A 25,607-nucleotide genomic window follows, 5' to 3' on the forward strand; every position below is an offset into this window, starting at 1 on the left:
AACAATATTTTCAAACTTCCTGTACTGGACATTATAGTCCAGCACAAAACTGAATTTGTTACTGGGGACTGTTTTCCTAGATGCAATAAGGGTATTCTCTCGTTCAATGACACTAACTTTAGACAGTTCCTTGTCAATGTGGGCAGGATCATAACCCTTTTCCAGGAACCTAGAGGCTGCCGGTGGGTATGTACGAGTTTCGGTCCGTAGGTTTGAAGTAAGTACGGGTTTTCAGACACCCATCATCTTTAAAGATCTCTAAATCCAAGAATAAAATACTGTTGGCATTCACATTCCATGTCAACTCAATGTTTCTATTATTGGAATTGAGATGGTTCATAAATTGCTGCAAGCTAGTCATATCTCCTCTCCAAATGAGAAGGAGATCGTCGATGAATCGACGGTAGCAGCTCAATTGGGGAGGACGGTTTGAAAAGATGACCTCCTCCTCCCAGTGTGACATAAACACATTTTTCCACACTGGGGGCAAACCGTCCTTCCATAGCTACTCCCTTTACTTGTAAAAAGTATTCTCGGTCGTACCAAAAATAGTTTTTTAGCAAACAGAAATCCAGACATTCTACCAGGAATTTCCGGTGTCTGGATGGTAGATCTGATTTTCTTAAAGCCCATTTCACAGAGGTCAGAGCATCTTCATGGTTTATGATGGTATAGAGTGACCCTACATCCGCGGTCACCAATATGCTATCTGAGGTCTCTGAAAGGCCAGCAAGCAATTGTATGACATGCTTAGTGTCTTTAAGGTACGCTGAGGTACCGCACACCAAGGGCTGCAGATAATGATCAATATATTGACCTAACCTTGCCGTAACGGAATCTATACCGTTTACAATAGGGCGGCCTGGTGGGCAGGTCTGATGTTTATGAACTTTTGGAAGAAAATAAATGATGGGAGTCCTACAAAACAAAGGGTTGAGATACTGTGCTTCCTTAGAACTCAAAATTCCAGATTTTTCTCCCTTACCGATCAATGCTCCCAGTTCCTTTTTGAACCTCAGCATTGGGTTACCTGGAAGAGGGGAGTAGATATCTCTATCGCTTAATAGCCTCTGCATCTCTTGTCGGTAGTAAGTACCACTCAGTACCACTAATCCGCCCCCCCCCCCCTTATCCGCGGGGCGGATTACAAAATTGATTGACTTATTGATTGATTTATTGACTTATTTATTGATAAGCTGAATAGAACAACAGTATACAATGGGTGTATCTCACTGTAACATATGCAGACTTGCCCGCAATAAATTTTTTCCCCCTAAATGGGTTTTTATTGATAAGCGGAATATAACAACAGTATCCAATGGGTGTATCTAACTATAACATTTGCAGACTAGGCCGCAATTCAATTTTTTCCCCTAAATGGGTTTTTATTGATAAGGGGAATACAACAACAGTATCCAATGGGTGTATTTCAATATAACATATGCAGACTAGGCTGCAATTTAATTTTTTTCCCCTAAATGGGTTTTTATCGCAAAGCAGAATACAACAGCAGTATCCAATGGGTGTATCTCACTGTAACATATACAGACTAGGCTGCAATTTAATTTTTTTCCCCTAAATGGGTTTTTATTGCAAAGCGGAATACAACAGCAGTATCCAATGGATGTATCTCACTGTAACGTATGAATGAAAAATTTTTATTTTTCCCTTTTAAATGGGGATTTTTGAAGAGCAGATTTGAACAGCAGTGTCTAAACGCTGTATGACAGTGTCACAGTAAAGTATGAATGAAAAACTGAAAAATAATTGTCCCCTTAATTGGTGCTTGTTGAATAGCAGATTAGAACTGCAGTGTGTAAACGCTGTAAGTCACAGTAAAATATGAAGGAAAAAAAGTTTTGTTCTTTTTTAAATCCAGATTAGGTAGACACATATGCACCGAGCTTGCATTACATGGCCGCCGCACGCCGCCCCCCTAACAGACTGATAAAAGTTTTTTTTTCTCCCTCCTACTCACTGGGCTCAGGTCAGGGCAAAAAGATTGTGCACTGCACCCCCACACAATAAAATCAATGTAGATCGCTGTCTGATTAAGGAAGATTCTTCCTATTCTTTCCCTGAAAGCAATCTTTAGCCTGCCCTTACAATAATCTCCTATCTCTCCCTCAGCAGCATCAGGAACCTGTCCTTAGTATAGTTAGAGCAGAGTGACGCGTGGCGCTATGTGACTCCAGCTTATATAGAGGCTGGGTCACATGCTGCACTGGCCAATTACAGCCATGCCATTAGTAGGCATGGCTGTGATGGCTTCTAAGGTCACACTAGTTAATTGCTTGCTGATTGGCTGCCTTGCAGCTGTTGAAACCGCGCCATTAAAACCGCGCCAAAACATGAAATAACATTACCGAACAACGCACTGTATCCCGAACATACAGTGAAATGTTCGGGTCCGTGTCCGGGTACTGAATACCCAAAAGTCCGGTACGATCCCAAACAATACAGTCCGGGTTTGCTCAACCCTATTTATGATCCTACTACAACTGCAATGCATTCCTTTCAGTGTAACTTACCTCCCAGTTCTCACCACAAAGATTAAAAATAAATGTATCTTTCTCAGGTTCCTCTTTAATATGAAGGGTCTTCTTTGCAACAGAAGGAAATCTCTCTTGTGTATCCAAGCCTTTAAGCTCAGTGTCTACAAAACCATTCTTTAAGTACACTGACTGAGGCATTCCACTGCTTCTGCATTCCAGTATAAAGTTCCATTCCTGTTTTATCCTGCAAAGACATACAAATTATTGTACAATACCACTTAGTCTTTTCCCTACATACTATACATTAAAATATTACATGCTTTGGCATACATTTGAAACATTTTATGTTCAAGTTTATCCTATACCTAAAGAAAAGTGGCACACTCACAACCCCTGTTATAATATTACAAGCTAGTAGAATCTGTCAGAGCTTATATGAGATATAGCAATATGCTTTCGGAATTAATTCATTTTTGGGGGATTAAATATTAATAAAGCTTACGGTGTTGCAGTACTTGAGCCCCTTCGTACTCAGGCAACACTCAGGCTGGTGGTACGACAAGCTACTGTAAATCAATGAATACCCTGGAGTCTTGGGTTTGATACTTTTTCATTATAGAACTTTGAGAATGGTACAAATGCATTTCTCTCTCTCTTTCTATTGTTGTTCTTATCTGTACTGAAAAAGCTTTGTATTGATGTCAGAGTGCCAGGAAACCAGACCACACGGGGATGCAGATAAAATAAAGCAGTTTATTGGAGCAAACAACAATAAACACACAGCAAGAGTGAGGAAGTGAGAGCAGGAACAAGCTGGGGCCAAGTCCAGAAGCAGGTAGTCATCCAAGCCGAGGTCGAGTCCAGAAGAGGGTAGTCTACCGATGCCCGGTCCTCTGCCAATGCGGGGTTGTCTGCCGAAAGGGATGGAGATTCATCAGCCAAGCCAGGTCATACACGGAGGAACACAGAGAACAGAAGACTGCTAGCAGATATTCACCTGGAGCACAAACGCAAGGGCAAGGACTGCAACCCTTCAGGTGATAGATATAGTCAAGTGTGAAGCATCATCACTGTGCGACACCCAGGCAGAAGGCAAGAGATAAAGCAATCAGAATTTATAAGAGGCAGTAGTCTGCACATGTCTAAGATGGCTGCCAACAGGAGGGCAAGGTTAGACCTTGACAGTACCCTCCTCTCAACGGCTCCTCCTCCACGGAGAAAAAAAACGTGCGGGAGCATGAACATCAGTGGAGGGAACCCAAGAGCACTCCTGAGAACCATAACCCTTCCAGTGCACCAGGCATTGAACCTGACCTTGGAACAGACAAGAATCCAAGATGCTGCTAACCTCATACTCCTCATGATTGCTCACAGGAAAGGGATGAGGGTGAGGAAGTGAAGAATTATAGCGATTGCAAACCAGTGGCTTCAAAAGTGACACATGAAATACATTGAAGATACGCATGCCAGGGGGAAGACCAAGGGCACAGGTTGGGTTCACCTTACGGAGGATACGAAAAGGCCCAACAAAACCGGGTGCAAGTTTTGGAGTGGGCACCCTGAGGTTGAGATTACGGTTGACAACCACACCCTCTCCCCGACCTGGTACAAAGGAGCAAATAAAAGTCTCCGGTCTGCCTGTAACTTCTGGCGCTGTGCAGAGACCCATAAAGACTCTTGAATCTGCACCCAAGAGGAACGGAGGGCACGAAGATGATCCTCCACAGCCGGGATGTCCTGTGGCGAGGACGACTCGGGCAACACAGTGGGTTGGAACCCATAATTGGCCATGAATGAAGACATTCCGGAAGAATAGTTGATGGCAGAGTTCCTGGCAAACTCCGCTCAGGGTAGCAGATCAACCCAATTGTCCTGATGACAGAGATATAGCAGCAGAGAATTCGCTCCAGAGCTTGGTTGGAACACTGAGTGGCATCATTGGACTGCGGATGATAGGCCGAGGAGTTGAATACCCAACTGGGAGCAAAAGGCCTGCCTCAACCTGGAGACAAACTGGCTCCCACGGTCTGAGACAATCTTCTTAGGCAACCCATGTAAATGAAAGACCTCCCTTGCAAACACCAAGGCAAGCTCCTGAGTGTTAGGCAGTCGTTTAAATGGAACACAGTGGCACATTTTGGAGAACCGATTGACAACCGTGAGGATAACCATGTAAGCCCGAGACGCTGGACTTTCCACAATAAAATCCATGGTCATGTGAGATCAGGGATGCTCCCCATTGGGAATGGGATGCAGTGGGCCCTAGGGAAGGTTCCAAGGAGATTTGTTCTGAGCACAGACCGAAAAAGCAGCCACATACACATTAACATCAGTGCGGAGAGATGGCTACCAGAACTGACGAGAAATAGTCCAGGACATCTGGGTCTTACCAGGATGACCAGCATTCTTGGAATTTTGGTACATGCGCAAAAGTCTGATGCGAAACCGCTCAGGTACAAAACCTTTTTCCAGCAGGTCTCTCCGTGGGAGAATCAGGTTGAGCAGCCAAGATCTGTTCCCCAAGAGGAGAGGTTAATATGGTGTGGATGGCAGCCAGGATATGATCTGAAGGTATGACCAGTGTCCTCCCTGGACAACTCAGCATACTGGTGAGACAAGGCATCAGCCTTAACATTCTTGGAGCTGGGCAAATAGGAGACCACATAGTTAAAACGAGACAAGAATAAGGCCCATCTGGCCTGATGGGGTGTAAGCCTCTTTGCCTCCAAGAGATACGTCAGATTCTTATGATCGGTGAGACTGAGAACTGGAACCACAGAACCTTCGAGCAAGTGTCTCCACTCTTTGAGAGCCAGGATAATAGCCAAGAGCTCTCTGTCTCCAACCTCATAATTGCATTCAGCTGGAGACAGCTTCTTGGAGTAGAACACACAAGGAAGTAAGGGTCCATCAGGTGTTTGACGCTGAGACAGGAGGGTGCCTACTCCCATCTCAGACACATCCACCTCTAGGATAAAGGGCAAAGCAGGATTTGGATGAGACCGAATTGCAACCTGAGACGCGCCATCCCCAGGAGCCCTGGGAGGTGAGGGAGTAATGGGTGGGAAAGAAAACATAGGAGCCAATCTAGTAGGAGGCCTCCGCAGGTGCTCCTTAAATGATGGTCTCTCCCTGAGCCTGGTATCGATCAAAATCAGGAAGGAAATGAGAGCCTCAAGCTTGTCAGGGAGATCCTTTGCCGCAATCTCGTCCTTCAATGTATCGGAGAGACTATGAGAGAAGACAGCCACCAGAGCCTCATTATTCCAGCCCACCTCTGCTGCCAGGGTACAAAATTCAATGGCATACTTAGCAACGGTTCGTATACCCTGTTAAATGGACAGGAGCAGCTTTGCAGCAGGGGCAGAGCAAGCAGGCACATCGAATACCCTATGAAAGGAGGCAGCAAAGCTCAGGTAATCGAGTATCACAGGATTATCGCTCTCCCATAAGGGATTCGCCCAGGCCAAGGCCTTGTCCAAGAGCAACGAGATTAGGAAGCCCATCTTGGACCTTTCAGAAGGAAATGCCTGAGGAACCATCTCATAATAAATGCCCACTTGGTTTAGGAAGCCACAACACTGACTTCGTTCACCCCCATAGCGCTGAGGAAGGGGGGCTGAACCAGTCATCCCTCTGGTAACAGTGACTCCAGCTGCAACTGCAGGAGCAGCAACAGGAGCAGCAGCAGGTGCAACAACAGGAGGAACCACCACCCTAGCAGCACCAGGAGCAAGGCGTGCAAGCAACATCTGCAATGTCTGAGCAAACTGACCCAAAAGGGGATCTTGTTGATCGAGCCTGGTAACCAGTATGGGGAGCGTAGGAGCATCTGCATCATCAGAAATAATGGCCCTTGCATACTTTCAGGGTGCAAGGAAACCAGACCACACAGGGATGCAGGTAAAATAAAGCAGATTATTGGAGCAAACAACAATAAATGCACAGCAAGAGTGAGGAAGTGAGAGCAGTAAAAAGCCGGGGTCAAATCCAGAAGTGGGTAGTCATCCAAGCTGGGGTCGAGTCCAGAAGTGGGTAGTCTACCAATGCCAGGTTGTCTGCCGATGCAGGGTCTAGAGCGAGGAGAGTTGTCAGCCAAGCCAGGTGATACACGGAGGAGCATGGAGAACAGAAGACTGCTAGCAGAGATGCACCTTGGAGCACAAACGCAATGGCAAGGACTGCAACCCATCAGGTGATAGATATAGTCAGGTGTGCAGCATCATCACTGTGTGACACCCAGGCAGCAGGCAAGTGATGATGTAATCAGAGTTTATAAGAGGCAGCAGTCTGCACATGTCTAAGATAGCTGCCAACAGGAGGGCAAGGTAGGACCTTGACAATTAAGTTATCTGGAATAATCTGTGTACCCTTTTTAGATGATAATTAATAGAAAATATTGGAAAAGAGAATTGTTGTTTAGTGGTCACCATACACAAGCATTGTAGAAACAGTTACTACCAGACCTATGGCCATTTGAGGCTCTTAAATTACTGCATTCCCACTAATTACAGCAATAGAAGCATTTTTATAGTTACTCTTATGGGTTTTTCTATCCATATGTTTGTTTCTCCTAAGTTTTTTTAGCTGTTTGGATGCTCAATCAGCTTACAAGTGAAAATAAAAAAAAGATGAGTGTCTCACAAAAGAAGATCCTCACCTCTCAAGCAACCCATGTCTCTCAATTCCTTTTCATGACAGCACTGCAGCCTCTATCATTGTCTTTGGCATTCAATATTCTTGGCAATGTTGAATTCTCAGTCAAAGGAAGGAACCACAGCACGTGTCAAGGGGCACAGGAACTGACACTCCATCAAGTGGCAAATGCAAGGGACACTAATGGAGACTGTATTGCTGAAAAGGAGGGGGAAGTAGGAGAATGCCAAGACCTTTTCTTTCTCAGGGCAATCTCATCTTTTTGTGTTTGTAAGCTGACAGGGCTGCTTTAAATAAAGACCTCTGTTTGTGAAAACCTTAAATAAAGGAATCTTTAAGACAAGATTGGACTTTATTAGCAAAAAGCAATCACAGCTATTGAATTCAGCTTGGGTTCCGATGAGTTCTGCATCATGATAGCCAACAACTTATTGTAATTGCTGCTATTTAGTACTTAATTACATAAATCTTATTTATTTTACATTTTTATCTAAATGCGTTTTTTTTTTTCTACTATTATCTTGTTGAAAATATCACTCTAGTACCATTAAACCTCTAGCAAGGATACCATAGATTTTCCAAATGTAATAAGAATCACTACAAAGACTAGTCATTGTCAAAGCAATACATTTTAAATCTTTTGAAGGCAAACGATCTTAGATGATGCTATAAAAATGTCACTGTCCATCACATCATAGCGAGTGCAGTCATAAACTATATGTAATTATCCTAAGATGTTAAATATGTTTTTACCTTGTTCTCTATGAGAGAACTGTGTATAAATAAACTGCTGTGACATAGGCACACATGGCCATTATATGGCTGTGAGTTCTGCAGGCTCAAAGAATGTATCTTTATGTAATACAAACAACTGCAGGAGGTAATCCTAGGGCACTTCTGTCTAAAATGCTGCCTGTTGGCTATGTTTGAACAATTTGGTTTATAAATGTAATGTTGGAGGGGATATATATATATATTTTTTTTAGAAATTTTACTTCCACTCCAGCAATCTCATTAAAACCCAATTATCAACTACTCTTATACCACTTTACACTAAGGGCAGTGATTTTGCATTGCTGGTGATCCTCATCTCTTTGTGGTCTTTCAAACAACTGACAATTATTAAGACTTGCTTTAAACTAAAGATAGTTTGAAACAATTGTCAGCAAGTGTTCAGTCAGTAGTGGCATTTCCTGGCTAAGCTAATAAGCAGCTGCAAAATGTCCCACATAGTTGGGCCCTAGGCAAATAATGCGGTAGGACTTGCTACACAAAAGAAATACATAAAATGCCAACTATCTTCATTTCTGTACCAGTCTAAGTACTTCTACATATGTTGGTGTAAATGTTTTTGTTAGCTCTATACATAATGAATTTACAGCTTAATGTTACAGCTTCATTAAATAAACTAAGCAAAGCACACACCATATGTCAGTACTAAACATTCTGCGTCACAACAAACCTAAAACTATTAATTATTTTTTCACGCATTTCATATTCACTTTCCAGCAAAGAGTTACGATTTGCAACTATGAAAATAAGTATGCAAGGCTGTCTGACTTGTCAGAGAAAATTATAAGTTGAAATGTACTAAAAAAAATACCTAGTGCAAAAAAATAGTAATTTAACCTTGAAATAGTTGACAGTACTATACATTAATCAGAATACATCTTACCACTAAATTATAGTAGTTATTCACTTATCCTAAAAGACTGAAATGATTGGTAACATTAAATATAAACTGATCTCCACTTTTAGATATCTTGTACAAATGCAATTCACAATTATACATCTTAGAAAACAGCAGACACTAAATTGTATCTTGCATTAAGAAGGGACATTATAAATTGGTAGCTAATAATATTACAATGAGGTTTATATTAGGATTAGTGTTGAGCGAACACGGACTGTATTATTCGTGTTCGTACCGAATAATTGGATTTTTTTTACCCGAACACGGACACGGACACTTTACTGTATGTTCGGGTAAAAATCCGTGTTCGGTCGTTTTATTTCCGGGTTTTGCATGCTTTGGCGCTCTTTTCATGGCGGGCTTTCAACAGCCAATCAACAATCGTTTAACTGGTGTGCCTTAAGCCATCCCAGCCATGCCTGCAAATGTCTTAGTAGCTGTGATTGGCCGTCTGAAGCATGTGACCAAGTCTTTATAAGTTCGAGGCAGCCGCCGCAGCAGCGTCATTCTGCTGCTTAGCTAAGGGACAGAGCACACATCAATGTGCTGGCTGCTGATTAGGGAAAGATAGGCAGGAAAAAACCATTTGTGTCCGGATAGAATTGAGGGACAGGTCGGAGTGTTTAGGCAGGGCGAGTTGTAGGCATTTTAGGGATAGAGTCTGCTGAATTATAGGGTCAGTGTCTTCTACAAACTACAATCGATATTGCTGTGTGGGGGGTGGGGTGAATCTGCACTCAATCCTGATCTACGATCTCTTCTCAATCCTGTTAGGGACAGAGTCTGCTGAATTTTAGGGAAACTGTGTTCTACAAACTACAATCGATATTGCTGTGTGGTGTGGGATTGGAGATAGGCAGGTGTCAGTGATCCACATCCATTTTTCTGTGTGTGAGCTGCAGTGAACACAATCTTTTTGGGCTGCAGTGAACACAATCTTTTTGGGCTGCAGTGAACACAATCTTTTTGGGCTGCAGTGAACACAATCTTTTTGGGCTGCAGTGAACACAATCTTTTTGGGGTGCAGTGAACAAAATCTTTTTGGGGTGCAGTGAACACAATCCTTTTTGGTGTGCAGTGAACACAATCTTTGTGGGGTGCAGTGAACAAAATCCTTTGTGGGGTGCAGTGAACACAATCTTTTTGGGGTGCAGTGAACAAAATCCTTTTTGGGGTGCAGTGAACAACATCCTTTTTGGGGTGCAGTGAACACAATCTTTTTGAGGTGCAGTGAACAAAATCCTTTGTGGGGTGCAGTGAACACAATCTTTTTGGGGTGCAGTGAACACAATCTTTTTGGGGTGGAGTGAACAACATCCTTTTTGGGGTGCAGTGAACAAAATCCTTTTTGGGGTGCAGTGAACAAAATCATTTTTGGGGTGCAGTGAACACAATCTTTTTGGGGTGCAGTGAACACAATCTTTGTGGGGTGCAGTGAACACAATCTTTTTGGGGTGGAGTGAACAACATCCTTTTTGGGGTGCAGTGAACAACATCCTTTTTGGGGTGCAGTGAACACAATCTTTTTGGGGTGCAGTGAACACAATCTTTGTGGGGTACAGTGAACAGAATCTTTGTGGGGTGCAGTGAACACAATCTTTGGGGGGTACAGTGAACACAATCGTTTTGGGGTGCAGTGAACACAATCTTTGTGGGGTGCAGTGAACACAATCTTTTTGGGGTGGAGTGAACAAAATCATTTTTGGGGTGCAGTGAACAACATCCTTTTTGGGGTGCAGTGATCAAAATCCTTTTTGGGGTGCAGTGAACACAATCTTTTTGGGGTGCAGTGAACAAAATCCTTTGTGGGGTGCAGTGAACAGAATCTTTGTGGGGTGCAGTGAACACAATCTTTGGGGGGGTACAGTGAACACAATCTTTTTGGGGTGCAGTGAACACAATCTTTGTGGGGTACAGTGAACAGAATCTTTGTGGGGTGCAGTGAACACAATCTTTGGGGGGTACAGTGAACACAATCTTTTTGGGGTGCAGTGAACACAATCTTTGGGGGGTACAGTGAACACAATCTTTTTGGGGTGCAGTGAACACAATCTTTGTGGGGTGCAGTGAACACAATCTTTGGGGGGGTACAGTGAACACAATCTTTTTGGGGTGCAGTGAACAACATCCTTTTAGGGTGCAGTGAACACAATCTTTGTGGGGTGCAGTGAACAACATCCTTTTAGGGTGCAGTGAACACAATCTTTGTGGGGTACAGTGAACAGAATCTTTGTGGGGTGCAGTGAACACAATCTTTGGGGGGTACAGTGAACACAATCTTTGTGAGGTGCAGTGAACACAATCTTTGTGGGGTGCAGTGAACACAATCATTGTGGGGTGCAGTGAACTCAATCTTTGTGGGGTACAGTGAACACAATCTCATACTTCTGAAGATTTGAGGGTGCTGCCTGTTCCATACTCCCCCTACTCCTCATCTAGCCTTTTAGGGGTACAAACAATAGTAATTGGGGCCTAGTGTGGTTGTGTACGTGTGATATACATACACTTTTTTTGGATCATATTTTCTATTCCGCTATTTAATCAAAAACCTTTGGGGATCAGTTAAATTGGGGGATAGTCTGTGTTGGTACGTGTGAGAGAGATCCACCTTTCCAAGTTGTTGGGGTTCATCTCATACTTCTGAAGGTTTGAGGGTGCTGCCTGTTCCATACTCCCCCTACTCCTAGCCTTTTAGGGGTACAAACAATAGTAATTGGGGCCTAGTGTGGTTGTGTACGTGTGATATACATACACTTTTTTTGGATCATATTTTCTATTCCGCTATTTAATCAAAAACCTTTGGGGATCAGTTAAATTGGGGGATAGTCTGTGTTGGTACGTGTGAGAGAGATCCACCTTTCCAAGTTGTTGGGGTTCATCTCATACTTCTGAAGGTTTGAGGGTGCTGCCTGTTCCATACTCCCCCTACTCCTCATCTAGCCTTTTAGGGGTACAAACAATAGTAATTGGGGCCCAGTGTGGTTGTGTACGTGTGATATACATACACTTTTTTTGGATCATATTTTCTATTCCGCTATTTAATCAAAAACCTTTGGGGATCAGTTAAATTGGGGGATAGTCTGTGTTGGTACGTGTGAGAGAGATCCACCTTTCCAAGTTGTTGGGGTTCATCTCATACTTCTGAAGGTTTGAGGGTGCTGCCTGTTCCATACCCCCCCTACTCCTCATCTAGCCTTTTAGGGGTACAAACAATAGTAATTGGGGCCTAGTGTGGTTGTGTACGTGTGATATACATACACTTTTTTTGGATCATATTTTCTATTCCGCTATTTAATCAAAAACCTTTGGGGATCAGTTAAATTGGGGGATAGTCTGTGTTGGTACGTGTGAGAGAGATCCACCTTTCCAAGTTTTTGGGGTTCATCTCATACTTCTGAAGATTTGAGGGTGCTGCCTGTTCCATACCCCCCCTACTCCTCATCTAGCCTTTTAGGGGTACAAACAATAGTAATTGGGGCCTAGTGTGGTTGTGTACGTGTGATATACATACACTTTTTTTGGATCATATTTTCTATTCCGCTATTTAATCAAAAACCTTTGGGGATCAGTTAAATTGGGGGATAGTCTGTGTTGGTACGTGTGAGAGAGATCCACCTTTCCAAGTTGTTGGGGTTCATCTCATACTTCTGAAGGTTTGAGGGTGCTGCCTGTTCCATACTCCCCCTACTCCTCATCTAGGCTTTTAGGGGTACAAACAATAGTAATTGGGGCCCAGTGTGGTTGTGTACGTGTGATATACATACACTTTTTTTGGATCATATTTTCTATTCCGCTATTTAATCAAAAACCTTTGGGGATCAGTTAAATTGGGGGATAGTCTGTGTTGGTACGTGTGAGAGAGATCCACCTTTCCAAGTTTTTGGGGTTCATCTCATACTTCTGAAGATTTGAGGGTGCTGCCTGTTCCATACCCCCCCTACTCCTCATCTAGCCTTTTAGGGGTACAAACAATAGTAATTGGGGCCTAGTGTGGTTGTGTACGTGTGATATACATACACTTTTTTTGGATCATATTTTCTATTCCGCTATTTAATCAAAAACCTTTGGGGATCAGTTAAATTGGGGGATAGTCTGTGTTGGTACGTGTGAGAGAGATCCACCTTTCCAAGTTGTTGGGGTTCATCTCATACTTCTGAAGGTTTGAGGGTGCTGCCTGTTCCATACCCCCCCTACTCCTCATCTAGCCTTTTAGGGGTACAAACAATAGTAATTGGGGCCTAGTGTGGTTGTGTACGTGTGATATACATACACTTTTTTTGGATCATATTTTCTATTCCGCTATTTAATCAAAAACCTTTGGGGATCAGTTAAATTGGGGGATAGTCTGTGTTGGTACGTGTGAGAGAGATCCACCTTTCCAAGTTGTTGGGGTTCATCTCATACTTCTGAAGGTTTGAGGGTGCTGCCTGTTCCATACCCCCCTACTCCTCATCTAGCCTTTTAGGGGTACAAACAATAGTAATTGGGGCCTAGTGTGGTTGTGTACGTGTGATATACATACACTTTTTTTGGATCATATTTTCTATTCCGCTATTTAATCAAAAACCTTTGGGGATCAGTTAAATTGGGGGATAGTCTGTGTTGGTACGTGTGAGAGAGATCCACCTTTCCAAGTTTTTGGGGTTCATCTCATACTTCTGAAGGTTTGAGGGTGCTGCCTGTTCCATACCCCCCCTACTCCTCATCTAGCCTTTTAGGGGTACAAACAATAGTAATTGGGGCCTAGTGTGGTTGTGTACGTGTGATATACATACACTTTTTTTGGATCATATTTTCTATTCCGCTATTTAATCAAAAACCTTTGGGGATCAGTTAAATTGGGGGATAGTCTGTGTTGGTACGTGTGAGAGAGATTCACCTTTCCAAGTTGTTGGGGTTCATCTCATACTTCTGAAGGTTTGAGGGTGCTGCCTGTTCCATACCCCCCCTACTCCTCATCTAGCCTTTTAGGGGTACAAACAATAGTAATTGGGGCCTAGTGTGGTTGTGTACGTGTGATATACATACACTTTTTTTGGATCATATTTTCTATTCCGCTATTTAATCAAAAACCTTTGGGGATCAGTTAAATTGGGGGATAGTCTGTGTTGGTACGTGTGAGAGAGATCCACCTTTCCAAGTTGTTGGGGTTCATCTCATACTTCTGAAGGTTTGAGGGTGCTGCCTGTTCCATACCCCCCCTACTCCTCATCTAGCCTTTTAGGGGTACAAACAATAGTAATTGGGGCCTAGTGTGGTTGTGTACGTGTGATATACATACACTTTTTTTGGATCATATTTTCTATTCCGCTATTTAATCAAAAACCTTTGGGGATCAGTTAAATTGGGGGATAGTCTGTGTTGGTACGTGTGAGAGAGATCCACCTTTCCAAGTTGTTGGGGTTCATCTCATACTTCTGAAGGTTTGAGGGTGCTGCCTGTTCCATACTCCCCCTACTCCTCATCTAGCCTTTTAGGGGTACAAACAATAGTAATTGGGGCCTAGTGTGGTTGTGTACGTGTGATATACATACACTTTTTTTGGATCATATTTTCTATTCCGCTATTTAATCAAAAACCTTTGGGGATCAGTTAAATTGGGGGATAGTCTGTGTTGGTACGTGTGAGAGAGATCCACCTTTCCAAGTTGTTGGGGTTCATCTCATACTTCTGAAGGTTTGAGGGTGCTGCCTGTTCCATACTCCCCCTACTCCTAGCCTTTTAGGGGTACAAACAATAGTAATTGGGGCCTAGTGTGGTTGTGTACGTGTGATATACATACACTTTTTTTGGATCATATTTTCTATTCCGCTATTTAATCAAAAACCTTTGGGGATCAGTTAAATTGGGGGATAGTCTGTGTTGGTACGTGTGAGAGAGATCCACCTTTCCAAGTTGTTGGGGTTCATCTCATACTTCTGAAGGTTTGAGGGTGCTGCCTGTTCCATACCCCCCCTACTCCTCATCTAGCCTTTTAGGGGTACAAACAATAGTAATTGGGGCCTAGTGTGGTTGTGTACGTGTGATATACATACACTTTTTTTGGATCATATTTTCTATTCCGCTATTTAATCAAAAACCTTTGGGGATCAGTTAAATTGGGGGATAGTCTGTGTTGGTACGTGTGAGAGAGATCCACCTTTCCAAGTTGTTGGGGTTCATCTCATACTTCTGAAGGTTTGAGGGTGCTGCCTGTTCCATACTCCCCCTACTCCTCATCTAGCCTTTTAGGGGTACAAACAATAGTAATTGGGGCCCAGTGTGGTTGTGTACGTGTGATATACATACACTTTTTTTGGATCATATTTTCTATTCCGCTATTTAATCAAAAACCTTTGGGGATCAGTTAAATTGGGGGATAGTCTGTGTTGGTACGTGTGAGAGAGATCCACCTTTCCAAGTTGTTGGGGTTCATCTCATACTTCTGAAGGTTTGAGGGTGCTGCCTGTTCCATACTCCCCCTACTCCTAGCCTTTTAGGGGTACAAACAATAGTAATTGGGGCCTAGTGTGGTTGTGTACGTGTGATATACATACACTTTTTTTGGATCATATTTTCTATTCCGCTATTTAATCAAAAACCTTTGGGGATCAGTTAAATTGGGGGATAGTCTGTGTTGGTACGTGTGAGAGAGATCCACCTTTCCAAGTTTTTGGGGTTCATCTCATACTTCTGAAGGTTTGAGGGTGCTGCCTGTTCCATACCCCCCCTACTCCTCATCTAGCCTTTTAGGGGTACAAACAATAGTAATTGGGGCCTAGTGTGGTTGTGTACGTGTGATATACATACACTTTTTTTGGATCATATTTTCTATTCCGCTATTTAATCAAAAACCTTTGGGGATCAGTTAAATTGGGGGATAGTCTGTGTTGGTACGTGTGAGAGAGATCCACCTTTCCAAGTTGTTGGGGTTCATCTCATACTTCTGAAGGTTTGAGGGTGCTGCCTGTTCCATACCCCCCCTACTCCTCATCTAGCCTTTTAGGGGTACAAACAATAGTAATTGGGGCCTAGTGTGGTTGTGTACGTGTGATATACATACACTTTTTTTGGATCATATTTTCTATTCCGCTATTTAATCAAAAACCTTTGGGGATCAGTTAAATTGGGGGATAGTCTGTGTTGGTACGTGTGAGAGAGATCCACCTTTCCAAGTTGTTGGGGTTCATCTCATACTTCTGAAGGTTTGAGGGTGCTGCCTGTTCCATACCCCCCCTACTCCTCATCTAGCCTTTTAGGGGTACAAACAATAGTAATTGGGGCCTAGTGTGGTTGTGTACGTGTGATATACATACACTTTTTTTGGATCATATTTTCTATTCCGCTATTTAATCAAAAACCTTTGGGGATCAGTTAAATTGGGGGATAGTCTGTGTTGGTACGTGTGAGAGAGATCCACCTTTCTAAGTTGTTGGGGTTCATCTCATACTTCTGAAGGTTTGAGGGTGCTGCCTGTTCCATACCCCCCCTACTCCTCATCTAGCCTTTTAGGGGTACAAACAATAGTAATTGGGGCCTAGTGTGGTTGTGTACGTGTGATATACATACACTTTTTTTGGATCATATTTTCTATTCCGCTATTTAATCAAAAACCTTTGGGGATCAGTTAAATTGGGGGATAGTCTGTGTTGGTACGTGTGAGAGAGATCCACCTTTCCAAGTTGTTGGGGTTCATCTCATACTTCTGAAGGTTTGAGGGTGCTGCCTGTTCCATACTCCCCCTACTCCTCATCTAGCCTTTTAGGGGTACAAACAATAGTAATTGGGGCCTAGTGTGGTTGTGTACGTGTGATATACATACACTTTTTTTGGATCATATTTTCTATTCCGCTATTTAATCAAAAACCTTTGGGGATCAGTTAAATTGGGGGATAGTCTGTGTTGGTACGTGTGAGAGAGATCCACCTTTCCAAGTTGTTGGGGTTCATCTCATACTTCTGAAGGTTTGAGGGTGCTGCCTGTTCCATACTCCCCCTACTCCTAGCCTTTTAGGGGTACAAACAATAGTAATTGGGGCCTAGTGTGGTTGTGTACGTGTGATATACATACACTTTTTTTGGATCATATTTTCTATTCCGCTATTTAATCAAAAACCTTTGGGGATCAGTTAAATTGGGGGATAGTCTGTGTTGGTACGTGTGAGAGAGATCCACCTTTCCAAGTTGTTGGGGTTCATCTCATACTTCTGAAGGTTTGAGGGTGCTGCCTGTTCCATACCCCCCCTACTCCTCATCTAGCCTTTTAGGGGTACAAACAATAGTAATTGGGGCCTAGTGTGGTTGTGTACGTGTGATATACATACACTTTTTTTGGATCATATTTTCTATTCCGCTATTTAATCAAAAACCTTTGGGGATCAGTTAAATTGGTTGATAGTCTGTGTTGGTACGTGTGAGAGAGATCCACCTTTCCAAGTTGTTGGGGTTCATCTCATACTTCTGAAGGTTTGAGGGTGCTGCCTGTTCCATACCCCCCCTACTCCTCATCTAGCCTTTTAGGGGTACAAACAATAGTAATTGGGGCCTAGTGTGGTTGTGTACGTGTGATATACATACACTTTTTTTGGATCATATTTTCTATTCCGCTATTTAATCAAAAACCTTTGGGGATCAGTTAAATTGGGGGATAGTCTGTGTTGGTACGTGTGAGAGAGATCCACCTTTCCAAGTTGTTGGGGTTCATCTCATACTTCTGAAGGTTTGAGGGTGCTGCCTGTTCCATACTCCCCCTACTCCTCATCTAGCCTTTTAGGGGTACAAACAATAGTAATTGGGGCCCAGTGTGGTTGTGTACGTGTGATATACATACACTTTTTTTGGATCATATTTTCTATTCCGCTATTTAATCAAAAACCTTTGGGGATCAGTTAAATTGGGGGATAGTCTGTGTTGGTACGTGTGAGAGAGATCCACCTTTCCAAGTTGTTGGGGTTCATCTCATACTTCTGAAGGTTTGAGGGTGCTGCCTGTTCCATACTCCCCCTACTCCTCATCTAGCCTTTTAGGGGTACAAACAATAGTAATTGGGGCCTAGTGTGTTTGTGTACGTGTGATATACATACACTTTTTTTGGATCATATTTTCTATTCCGCTATTTAATCAAAAACCTTTGGGGATCAGTTAAATTGGGGGATAGTCTGTGTTGGTACGTGTGAGAGAGATCCACCTTTCCAAGTTTTTGGGGTTCATCTCATACTTCTGAAGATTTGAGGGTGCTGCCTGTTCCATACCCCCCCTACTCCTCATCTAGCCTTTTAGGGGTACAAACAATAGTAATTGGGGCCTAGTGTGGTTGTGTACGTGTGATATACATACACTTTTTTTGGATCATATTTTCTATTCCGCTATTTAATCAAAAACCTTTGGGGATCAGTTAAATTGGGGGATAGTCTGTGTTGGTACGTTTGAGAGAGATCCACCTTTCCAAGTTGTTGGGGTTCATCTCATACTTCTGAAGGTTTGAGGGTGCTGCCTGTTCCATACTCCCCCTACTCCTCATCTAGCCTTTTAGGGGTACAAACAATAGTAATTGGGGCCCAGTGTGGTTGTGTACGTGTGATATACATACACTTTTTTTGGATCATATTTTCTATTCCGCTATTTAATCAAAAACCTTTGGGGATCAGTTAAATTGGGGGATAGTCTGTGTTGGTACGTGTGAGAGAGATCCACCTTTCCAAGTTGTTGGGGTTCATCTCATACTTCTGAAGGTTTGAGGGTGCTGCCTGTTCCATACCCCCCCTACTCCTCATCTAGCCTTTTAGGGGTACAAACAATAGTAATTGGGGCCTAGTGTGGTTGTGTACGTGTGATATACATACACTTTTTTTGGATCATATTTTCTATTACGCTATTTAATCAAAAACCTTTGGGGATCAGTTAAATTGGGGGATAGTCTGTGTTGGTACGTGTGAGAGAGATCCACCTTTCCAAGTTTTTGGGGTTCATCTCATACTTCTGAAGATTTGAGGGTGCTGCCTGTTCCATACTCCTCCTCCTACTGCTCAACCATCCTTTTAGGGGTACAAACAATAGTAGTTGGGGCCTAGTGTGGTGGTGTACGTGCGAGATACATACACTTTCTTTTTGATCATATTTTCTATTCCGCTATTCAATTAAAACCTTTGGGGATCAATTCAATTGCGAGATAGTCTGTGTCGGTACGTGTGAGATCCACCTTTCCAAGTTGTTGGGGTTCATCTCATACTTCTGAAGATTTGAGGGTGCTGCCTGTTCCATACTCCTGCTCCTACTGCTCAACCATCCTTTTAGGGGTACAAACAATAGTAATTGGGGCCTAGTGTGGTTGTGTACGTGCGAGATACATACACTTTTTTTGATCATATTTCCTATTCCGCTATTCAATAAAAACCTTTGAGGATCAATTGAATTGCGGGATAGTCTGTGTCGGTACGTGTGAGATCCACCTTTCCAAGTTTTTGGGGTTCATCTCATACTTCTGAAGATTTGAGGGTGCTGCCTGTTCCATACTCCTCCTCCTACTCCTCATCCATCCTTTTAGGGGTACAAACAATAGTAATTGGGGCCTAGTGTGGTTGTGTACGTGCGAGATACATACACTTTTTTTGATCATATTTCCTATTCCGCTATTCAATAAAAACCTTTGAGGATCAATTGAATTGCGGGATAGTCTGTGTCGGTACGTGTGAGATCCACCTTTCCAAGTTTTTGGGGTTCATCTCATACTTCTGAAGATTTGAGGGTGCTGTCTGTTCCATACTCCTCCTACTCCTCATCCATCCTTTTAGGGGTAGAAACAATAGTAATTGGGGCCTAGTGTGGTTTTGTACGTGCGAGATACATACACTTTTTTGGATCATATTTCCTATTCCGCTATTCAATAAAAACCTTTCTAGGGCAAGATCTTAAATTACAGAAATATGAGGAGACCGTCAAATAAGGGCCGTGGCCTGGGTCGTGGTGCTGCTGGTAGAGCTCCTGTTGCAAGGAGAGGACGTGGTCGATCTGTGCCAGCTACACGCACAAGTGAAACACCTTCCTCAAGTGTGAGTAGGCGACAGAACCTGCATCAGTATTTGGTAGGGCATCAAACGCCCCTAGAAGTGATGAGGCCAGAACAAGTTGAGGCGATAGTAGATTGGTTTGCTGCTGACAGTGCCTCCAGTTCCTTCACATTGTCTCCCACCCAGTCTACTGCAGAAAGGTCAGAGTTGGCACCTGCAGCCAATGTCCAACCGTCTTTCACCTCACCCCCTTGCAAATCAGGCCAGCAGTCTGAGCCCCAAGCCATACAGCAGTCTCTTATTCTTTTTGAGGACTCTGTCAGCAGGGTTTCCCAGGGCCATCCACCTAGCCCTGCCCCAGAAGTGGAAGAGATTGAGTGCAGCGATGCCCAACCACTTATTTCTCAAGATGAGTACATGCAAGGATCATCGCAGCACGTCTCCGATGATGACGAAACGCAGGTGCCAACTGCTGCGGCGTTCAGCATTGTGGAGACCGACAAGGAGGGCAGGGGTGAAGACTGGGTGGAAGATGATGTGGAGGACGATGAGGTCCTCGACCCCACATGGAATGAACGTCATGCAGGTGACCTGAGTAGTTTGGAGGAAGAGGCGGTGGTCGCACAGAGCCACCAGCACAGCAGAAGAGGGAGCAGGGTGCAGAAGCGGAGCGGCCGTGCCCTAGACACTACGCCCGCTACTGCCCAACGCAGCAAGGGAACGAGCGCACCAAAGTCAGCTCAAAGGAGTTCTCTAGCGTGGAAGTTCTTTAGAAAATGTGCTGATGACAGGACACGAGTGGTTTGCACCCTGTGCAATCAGAGCTTGAAGCGAGGCATAAACCTTCTCAACCTGAGCACAACCTGCATGATCAGGCATCTAAGTGCAAAGCACGAGCTGCAGTGGAGTACACACCTTCAAAACCAAGAAACGTCTCTGGCTCATCCTGCTTCCTCTTCTGCTGCAGTCTCGGCCGCTCCAGCCACATCTGTAGTGATACCGGCACCTGCCACCCCGCAAACAGACGATCTGTCAGCAACACCACCACCTGGGTCACCAACAACCATCTCCACAATGTCCCGTGGAAGCGTTCAGCTTTCCATCTCCCAAACACTTGAGAGGAAGAGGAAGTACCCCCCTACCCACCCGCGATCCCTGGCCCTGAATGCCAGCATTTCAAAATTATTGGCCTTTGAAATGCTGTCATTCCGTCTGGTGGAGACGCACAGTTTTAAAAACCTTATGTCGGTGGCTGTCCCACAGTACATCGTGCCCAGCCGCCACTACTTTTCCAGGCAAGCCATCCCTTCCCTGCACAACCAAGTGGGGGAAAATATCAGGTGTGCACTGCGCAACGCCATCTGTGCCAAGGTCCACCTAACTACGGATACGTGGACCAGTAAGCACGGTCAGGGGCGTTATATCTCCCTAACGGCACACTGGGTAAATGCAGTGGCGGATGGGCCTGAGGCGGATAGCAATTTGGCGCATGTCCTTCCACCACCGAGGATTGCAGGGCGCTTCAGTTTGCCTCCTGTTCCTAACTCCTCCTACTCCGCTTCCTCATCCTCTACCGCCTCCTCATCCGGACAGCGTAACACCTTCACCACCAACTTCAGCACGGCCAGGGGTAAACGACAGCAGGCAGTTTTACAACTTGCCTGTTTGGGGGACAAACCACACACCGCGCAGGAGTTGTGGAGGAGCATGGAACAGCAGACAAATGAGTGGTTGCTGCCAGCGAGCCTCAAGCCCGGCCTGGTGGTGTGCGATAACGGGCGAAATCTCATAGCAGCTCTGGGCCTAGCCGGTTTGACGCACATCCCTTGCCTGGCGCATGTGCTGAATTTGGTGGTGCAGAGGTTCCTTAAAAACTACCCCGATATGTCAGAGCTGCTGCAGAAAGTGCGGGCCGTTTGTGCGCACTTTCGGCGTTCTCACCCTGCTGCTGCTCGCCTGGCAGCGCTGCAGCGTAACTTCGGCCTTCCCGCTCACCGCCTCATATGTGACGTGCCCACAAGGTGGAACTCCACCTTGCACATGCTGGAAAGACTGTGCGAGCAGCAGCAGGCCATAGTGGAGTTTCAGCTGCAGCACGCACGCGTGAGTCGCTCTGCGGAACAGCACCACTTCACCACCAATAACTGGGCCTCCATGCGAGACCTGTGTGCCTTGTTGCGCTGTTTTGAGTACTCCACCAACATGGCCAGTGGCAATGACGCCGTTCTCAGCTTAACTATCCCACTTCTATGCCTCCTTGAAAAAACAATTCGGGCGATGATGGAAGAGGATGTGGCACAGGATGAGGAGGAGGAGGAGGATGAAGAGGTAACATTTCCAAGGCTTTCAGGGCAGTCATTCGCAAGGGGCTCCGAGGGTGGGTTCCTGCACACGCAAACGCCAGGGACGCAATTGTCCAGCAGGGGCACAGTTCTGGAGGATGAGGAGGATGAGGAGGAGGAGGAGCTGGAGGAGGAGATGGAACCATGTTCACAGCAGGGTGGCACCCAGGCCAGCTCATGGCCATCACTGGTGCGTGGCTGGGGGGATACAGAGGACACGGACGATACACCTCCCACAGAGGACAGCCTTTCGTTGCCTCTGGGCAGCCTGGCACACATGAGCGATTACATGCTGCAGTGTCTCCACAACGACCGCCGAGTTGCCCACATTCTAACTTGTGCTGATTACTGGGTGGCCACGCTGCTGGATCCCCGTTACAAGGACAACGTACCGTCCTTAATTCACTCACTGGAGCGCGATCGCAAGATGCGCGAGTACAAGCGCACGCTGGTAGACGCCATGCTGCTGGCATTCCCATCTGACAGCGGGGCCACAGTGGAAGCACAAGGCAGAGGAGGAGGAGGAGGAGGTCGCCAACGCAACCAGGGCACCGCCAGCACCTCAGAAGGCAGGGTTAGCATGGCCGAAATGTGGAAAAGCTTTGTCAGCACGCCACAACAAACAGCAGCACCAGCAGCTCAGATGGAACGTCTTAGCAGGAGGCAGCATTTTACCAACATGGTGGAGCAGTATGTGTGCACACGCCTACATGTAGTGAATGACGGGTCTGCCCCCCTTCAACTTCTGGGTCTCCAAATTGGGCACATGGCCTGAGCTTGCCCTTTACGCCTTGGAGGTGCTGGCGTGCCCTGCAGCCAGTGTATTATCTGAACGGGTATTTAGCACGGCTGGGGGCGTTATAACAGACAAGCGCAGCCGCCTGTCCAGAGACAATGTGGACAAGCTCACGTTCATTAAAATGAACCAGGCATGGATCCCACGGGACTTTTCCGTACCTTATGCAGAATAGCAATGGATACCGACCTTACCCACCCATTGTTCCATTTTTGCTCTTTCTCACTCTTTTGGGGTGTACCCTCATTTAAAATTTTTGAAAAGAAGCAGTGTTGGCTACCTCGTCCTCCTCCTCAGGGCCAGATTAATGTAGGGGCTATTGGAGCTGCAGCTCCAGGCCCCTACCTTTTATATAGGCCCCGGGTTGGCCATATTCACTGTTACCGCTCTTCTGTCACTTGTAAACACAGAAGTCTGGCTTCTATGCTCGCTTCCCCAGGCAGCACCCTCAGAACCTCCCCACACAGCGTGAAGGCCGGACAAGGAGGGACAGTTGGCGATGCATGGATGTGTTTATGGGCTTCAGAGACAGCATCCCATGTTGAATTAGGCATGCATGGCTGCACCCTTCCTCCTCTGGGTGCATGGCAAGGCACGGCCCTTAAGGCCCTTCAAAATCCTCAGCACCAAGCCCATGATGCTGTTAATCCGGCCCTGGTCCTCCTCCACCGCCGCTTCCACCTACACCGCCCATAGGTGTGCGCAGCCTATTGCATTAAGGTGTGCACCCCAAAGTTGAAATACACATGCATGTGTTTGCCAGCAGGGAGAGTAATGTATCGGGGCCATGTACCTGTAGGCAAGGAGAAATAGAGCAGAGCAGGTCCCAGGGAGATCTTTCCCATCTCCTCACTGGCAATGCTATGTGCCCTAGGTGATTAGGGTGTGCCCAGGCACACCCAGCACACCCTGTGCGCACGCCTATGTCACCGCCACATCCACCACCACCTCAACCTCCCTCCTACTCCATATGGGCCTCGTCCTTCAGAGATGAAGAAGAACATTGTTTTATTTTTCTGTTTTTTTTTGTTGTTTTAAGTTATTTCCCTATCCACATTTGTTTGCAGAGCACTTGCCATGCTCTTAATTACGTTTTGCTGCCATTTGCAGCACTCTAGCCCTTTCCTTTGGTGTTTTAGAGCCATTTTAGTGCCTTAAAGTTCGGGTCCCCATTGACTTCAATGGGGTTCGGTGTCCGGGAAAAGTTCGGTAAAAGTCCGGGACACGGACCCGGACTTTTTTTTAAAGTTCGGCCGAACCCGTCGAACACGGACATCTAGGTGTCCGCTCAACCCTAATTAGGATACATGGCCGTGGGAGGTGCAGATAAGTTGGTATTCACTGTATACCTGTCACGTACCTGATCCGAAGCCGGAGTGTAGAGAGGGCTCCCCTTGCGGCTAGGTGCAGAACACCCCTGGAGGTGAGACAGGGAGTGCTGTGCCCGAAGTAGCATGGGTTGCCGGCTGGGATGGCCAGATGGTGTCTGTGGCCAACGGGTGATAGGTCCAAGGAGGGTCTGGAACACTTGACAAGCCAGGCAGGTGTGCTTCAGGAACAGGGTAAGCTGGATAGCTCACAGGAGACTGGTAATGCAGAGTCAATAGCCAAGCCGGGTCAGACACTGGAGAAAACAGGGAGAGTCCAGGGACAAGCCAAAGGGTCAGGAGCCAGAGGTATCAAGAAGAGTCGGTAGTCAAGCAATCCGGGTCGGCAACAGGAAATCCAAGATAAAGGCAAAAACAAGGCACAAGGGACACAGGGAGCTGAAGATCATCCAGCAACTAGATGTTGTGGCTGCTGGCTTTAAATAGGCCGTTTGGCGCCAAGCGCCATTACGCATGGCGTACTCGCATGCGCATTGGCGTACGCGCGTGCGCATTGGCGCACGCGCATTCCTGACTGCGTTTGCCCGTGTTTGAGCGCGCATGCGCATTCGTGCAAATGCGCGAATTCGCTGGTTCACCAGGATATTGGTAGTTCCCTGACAGTGCCCCCCCCCTGAGGGGCAGCCTCCGGATGCCTAACAGAGCCTGTTTTTCAGGAAATTTTTTGAAAAAGTCACGTAACAGTCTGGGAGCGTGTATACTTCCAGCAGGTTCCCAGGAACTTTCCTCCAGAGAATAGCCCTTCCATTTGATTAAATACTGGACTTGCCTTCCTCGTCTACGGCAGTCCAGGATGGATTCCACTTCATATTCTGTTTCTCCATCTACTACAACTGGAGGTGGAGGCAAGCTATCTCTTCCAGGAAAAGGACCAGGATTGGCCGGTTTAACCACCTTGGCGGTAATCCCGAGCGTGACTCGGGGGGGATTTTTCATTGCAGGATCGGTATCCCCGAGTCACGCTCAGGGTGGATGTGCAGAGAGCGCAGCGGTGTTCTCTTACCTTCTCCTGGCGATCCAGCAATGATCTCTCATTGCTGAGATCGCCAGCCGAGAGTCCCGCCGCTCGTCCGTCCTCCGTCGGTGTGATCACTTCCTAGTTCCGTTCCCTGCAGCAGCAATGCTGCATGGGAGAGGAACTAGGGAGGGAAATAAAAAAAAAAAAATGTTGCACAAAACACATTTTATATTATTATTATATTATTATGCGAATATATATACCGGTATATATATATATATATATATATATATAT

At 45.4% G+C, this 25,607-nt stretch overlaps 1 protein-coding gene across 1 annotated transcript in view; it reads right to left on the minus strand.

Moving 5' to 3' along the window:
• Nucleotides 1-25,607, minus strand: part of LRRC2 (leucine rich repeat containing 2) — a 410,134-nt gene that overhangs the window by 226,626 nt on the left and 157,901 nt on the right. Inside the window, exon 3 of the mRNA XM_082245752.1 lies at nt 2,532-2,739. Coding sequence (XP_082101878.1) covers nt 2,532-2,739 — 208 coding nt within the window. The remainder of the gene's footprint in view (nt 1-2,531; nt 2,740-25,607) is intronic.

Source organism: Pelophylax lessonae (genome assembly GCF_965119305.1).
Source record: "Pelophylax lessonae genome assembly, chromosome: 1".
NCBI lineage: Eukaryota > Metazoa > Chordata > Amphibia > Anura > Ranidae > Pelophylax > Pelophylax lessonae.